At 36.4% G+C, this 5,206-nt stretch overlaps 1 protein-coding gene across 1 annotated transcript; it reads left to right on the forward strand.

Moving 5' to 3' along the window:
• Nucleotides 1-562: 562 nt before the first annotated feature.
• LOC141696690 (uncharacterized) lies at nucleotides 563-3,114 on the forward strand. Its single transcript, XM_074500808.1, has 3 exons — nucleotides 563-1,601; nucleotides 1,787-2,112; nucleotides 2,674-3,114. Exons 1-3 carry the CDS (start codon nucleotides 665-667, stop codon nucleotides 2,701-2,703), a joined length of 1,293 nt encoding a protein of 430 aa, XP_074356909.1. The 5' UTR covers nucleotides 563-664; the 3' UTR covers nucleotides 2,704-3,114.
• The last annotated feature ends 2,092 nt before the right edge of the window (nucleotides 3,115-5,206 follow it).

Genomic DNA, 5,206 nt, shown 5'->3' on the forward strand with positions numbered 1-5,206 from the left:
AATTATGTTTAGGCCATTTACATAGATTCATATATCTCCAACTCTAAATGTAACTTATATCTTCCATGTTCATAGTTCATTTCGTAACAACAATAGATGTTTAATTAGTGTTATATTTTTTGCATTTATGATTCATTCCAATATTTAAAGCGTAAGCAATATTATTAGTATTTTTGATGTCGAAAATTAGATGCTTAAGACTATTCAATATGGAGGATTGTAATATTATTTTGAACTATTTTCAAGTGTTTTAAATTTTGAAACCTTATGTTTTATTATAATTTTTTATATTAATTTTGTATATTTAATAAACCGATCAAACCGATCCAAACCGAACCAAACCGAAATATACAAATTGGTTTGGGTTACAAATTTAAACGGTTTGGGTTGGGTTGAAATTTTGAAAACCGGAATTAATTGAGTTGGGTTGCTAAATTCTCCCAACCCGCCCAACCCGTCTGTCCTTTTCTATCATTTCCCCACATCCCCATGCAATTCTAGACTTTGTAGCACCATGTTTATCTCACTTTGTACCCCCTCTTCATTCAAATCTAAAGCCCGCTTTCTTTTCTTTCTATTCACAACCCCCCTCCTTTTCCATTTCAAATTTCTCACACTTCTTTTTCTTTTCTAACACTTCTTTCCTATCATCACTATTCCTTTTATGTTGGTAATAAGTTTGAGTTTTTTAAAAAATAATTTCTTCTTCTTTCGATATTTATTTTCGATGAAATTCTCGTATAGTTCCTCCCCATCTTCAGCCTCTTACACTACTACCAATTATGATGACAATGTTTGTCAATCCAAGCCTACTGCAGGCTGCATTCACGGCATTTTACGACGCTTTTTGTGCTTTAATACTAGCCTCCCAACTCACCCCTTCAATGCAGAGTCTGCCATTTCTTGTCGATCTCGAGAAGACGCAGAATCTGATATTGGAGAGGCATCATCTGCTGCTACCCCGGGTTTAGTAGCAAGGCTAATGGGATTGGATTCGATGCCAATGGTTAATCACAAGGATCTTAATTTGGTTAGGCGAACAAAATCAATGGATTCTTTGAGAGATGCTGAGTTGGTGCAACGGAAGCATAGGCATGTAAAGAGTACATTGTCATTTCGCGATGCCCCGACATTCCTAGAGCTAGAGGATGAAGAGTTCTTCATTCTTAGCTTCGAGCATCGAGCTAAAAACAAGGACTACTTGAGAACAAAAACTAGAAAATGTGACTCGGGCTTTTCAGAAATGAGGACAAAAAGATCAGAGATCAAGAATGGAGACAAGAAGCAGAGCAGACAAAGTGACAAAGAAAATCAAGAAACCAATCATGTTTTAGATAACAATTCAAAACATTTAAGAACTGTTCTTTGTCCCCATAAGGATTGTCATCGAAATTCATGTTCCCCGGAGATTGCAAAGCAGCAGATCAAGAAGCCAATTAACAAAGTAGAAACTAGTGGCGGTAGATTACGAAAGAAAAAGAAAGATAAGAATTGTTCTCCAGTGAAGGAAGTGGAAGCAGAATGTGATTCTGAAAATACAAGTCCAGTCTCAGTTCTTGAATTTTCTGAGCTACCTATTGAGTTTGAAGTTCCTTCTTCAGGTGAGTTTCAAAAATTCTCTTCATGTTGTAGCTTTTACAATATTTTGCGGTGTAGTTTGTTACTCGTTTATTTTCTGTATCGGTCTAAATGTTTGTTATGACTTAACATATATGGGATGTTTATTTTTCCAAATTATCAATGTTGCTTATCTTTGCATATCTAATTTTGTTTCCATTTGCAACAGTAAACAAAGCAAGGTTGACAAGTTCAAATTCGCGAAGGATATTATTTGAGGAGCTGAAAAACTACAATTCAACTCCATCAATCGGTAGCAGAATCAACAACAATGACCAGGAATCGACGAGAGGTGCCGAAATTTGGAAGAGATTAATGAAGCATGGTCAGGATAATGCTGAAATGTGGGAAGAAGGATGCAATTTTGCTGAAACAGATATGAAACAAACCAAGTGGATGTACACTGGAGTACTGGATGGTGTAGAATTCGATGAGATAAGTGCAACTTTTGAGTCTGAAATTCTTGATCAGTTGTTACAGGAGCTAGTGGATCAGGTCTATTTCTTGTAAATTATAGATATAAGATATATGATAATGTTATATTCAATTGTATTTACGCTCTATGTTTATGCTGGATTAATACTTTTTATGTTATTTTAGCAACACAACTTTTACAGTAGCATGTCAAGTCTGTGTCCAAAATTCAAGTTGTTCCTGTTTAAATGGCAAAATGTACAGCTGAAAATTAGAACCACATAAATTTCAAACTTTCTTTAAACACCAGCAGCTGAATTGTCAAATCAGAAAGACTTTTCTTCACATTATGCACTGTTTTAAAGTAAAATGCAAGTCCTGTCTTCACACAAGTAGCTTTTTCATCTACTACCGGCACTTGCATTCATTTTTTAAGACATTTTGGTTTTAATCACGTAAGCTCACACTAGTAATTGTACTCGTGACCTCACACAAGGGAGGGGTCGGTGAACACAAGCTCAACAACATTGCGAGATTTTATGTGGAACTGATTAGTAACATTTGAATAGATCATTTACCAATAGAATATTCAATCATAATTTGTATAGTGTGATGAATAATGAAGGGAGTTGGTCTATGTAGGAGAACAATGAAAGTTTTGAAAATGGATGAAAAGACACAAGTGGAAGAGAAGATATGGACCACCTAGTACACTGGCAAAGAGTACCTACATCACTGGTGAATTTGCTCAGCCCATTCCCCCTTTTTTATTTTTAACTGAGCAAGCAATGGACCTTATCTTTATGAAGCCAAAAGCATAACCACTAGAGAATAAAGATACCAAAGCATAGAGCATAGTTCAAACAACTTCCGGGCAATTTATTTTCATTTGATTTCAAAGTCGGTTTTTAGCGCTCTATGGTTTCAGGCCTTGGAAACAGTTTTGGCAAGAGTGCGAAGATCAGAAAAGACCTATTGGCAAGTAGATAGAATGCATTGTTATTGATTATCACACTACCAAATGCAACTTTGTCTTTGATCTGCTGTAGTAAATAAAATGAGCTAAAGGAAAAAGATGAGCATTTCATTTTATGAAACCCAAACACAGCACAGACCACTTCATTTCATCAAACTTAACATGAGTATTTCATTTTACCAAATCAAACGCAACAATATAGATAAAACTATAGGACTTATCAACTGCAACAATAAAATCGATTATAAGGAGAATTGAAACTGAAAACAGAAACCAGAAACAAGACATGATCAGGACAGGAAGGGGGCGAAAAATTAGCAAATAGCTAGAAATAAGCAAAAAAATGACTAATTGCACCTACGAATCAAAATAAGCAGAGTAGATGAACTTCGACAATAATATAGACTTCACCGCCAATCTGTTTATGACAAAACACCCCGGACAAGAGTCCACATTGATTTGAGGAGGAATCTGATTCTTGATATCTTAAGAATCAGAACAAGCAGGGTGGATGAACTTCAACAATAACAAAAACATCACTACCAATCTGATATGAACACGACGTTTCATCTTCCTAATTTTTCTGTTTAAACCCAAAATCTTACCAAAATATGTCATTGACACCGTAGAAGAACTCTGTAAGAGTTAATGGAAAAACCATATTACTGCTCAAAATTATGCCACCAACTGCTCTTGCTCCATATAGAAACTGCTCTACCCAATGTGGAAGCATCTCTTAACCTCCAGTATTCGGATGACACCACTGCCCCTCAGGAGCATACTAATTAGATTTTGTTGGTGGGAAACTATTAACAATAGAGCAAGAGTCGTGCTCACTGTATAGGGATCAAGGCAGCAGGACTTTGGAAGCTGCTGCCACTTCTCCACAACCCAAATGAAGCAGAATTTCTTAACCTCTTCTTTCTGGATCCCCCAACTCCAGTTTGCCATTTAGGGAACTGCGGATTGACATGGCAGAAGGCATAATGTCAACTACAGAAGTCGAGGAAATCCGTATTTCGATCAATATAGCTGGGGCTCCTTTGTGCAAATGCAGAAGATCTTGCAGTAACTACAGAAGCTAAAGTAGCTGTCGGAGGTGGATCATTTCCAAATGCTAGTGATGTTTTTGGAGGTGATCATGCGAGGCGAAATGGATAGCTAGAGCAGAGTTGCTGGTTCATGCCATAGTGCATTGGCATCCCAGTAGGCAGTAGGAGAATGTGAATAGCAAGTGATAGTCCCCATAAGTGAGATATATGTCCAGGATCTTGAGATCCAAAACATCATCCAAGTTAGTAGGTTTTAATATTGAAAATCTGTTAATCTTTCTCCGCCTTACTATAGACCTGGGAAGCAGCAAAAGCTGCAGAACTCAAGAAGGAAGTCTTCCAAGCAAATTAGAGAAGAGAGACCATATATATCCCTAGCACTTAAGCAACCATAAACTGAGTCCTCTCCTCAAGCCCTAACTTTTTCAAGCCTTCCTTCTTCCATATCATAGTCCAACCCGTCAACATCAAGACTTTCTCCTTCCTCAGTTCTAAAACTAATCAAGCCATCACGGGCAGCAAATTTAAATAAAATCAAAGATCCACCCACACCCTTTTCCTGTCCTTAAAATTCACCAACCCCCATGATTGAACCCACTAGCCTACCTATCTCCTCGCAAACTTCCTCTCTGATTCTAAAAATCAACCTAACAAAAGCATCAAAAAGAAAAAAAGAACAAGAAAACCCCCTCCCTCTAAACACAAAAAACAGAACTCAAGACTTAACACAATTATAACAAAATACTTCAGAATAACAACAAACAACTCAGAACAAACTCTTATCTAGCTCAGAGTTGATCAAGAAAATATATATAACACACTAACATATCATAATCAAACCAATAAAAGTAACAATCTTTAATGATTTTTGATAGTTTTTTTGATACAACTCAAACATAAAAAAAATCCAAGACTTACTAATCACAAAGAGTGAGTGTTTTGTGTATGTGCATCGAAATTGAAGAATATATGTGAACATTCCTCAAATGTTTAAATAAGCTGAGACCCTTCAAAGAAAATTGATAGAATGCAAACCCCACTCTTTCTTTCTACTTAAAATGCTGGCTTTGGGTTTATAAGTAAGCTTTGAGAAGGGATTGTGCTGCTCCCCTTGTTTTTTTTTCAGGAGCCTCATGTTTCCATGAAA

Source organism: Apium graveolens, chromosome 11 (assembly GCF_009905375.1).
Source record: "Apium graveolens cultivar Ventura chromosome 11, ASM990537v1, whole genome shotgun sequence".
Taxonomy (NCBI): Eukaryota; Viridiplantae; Streptophyta; class Magnoliopsida; order Apiales; family Apiaceae; genus Apium; species Apium graveolens.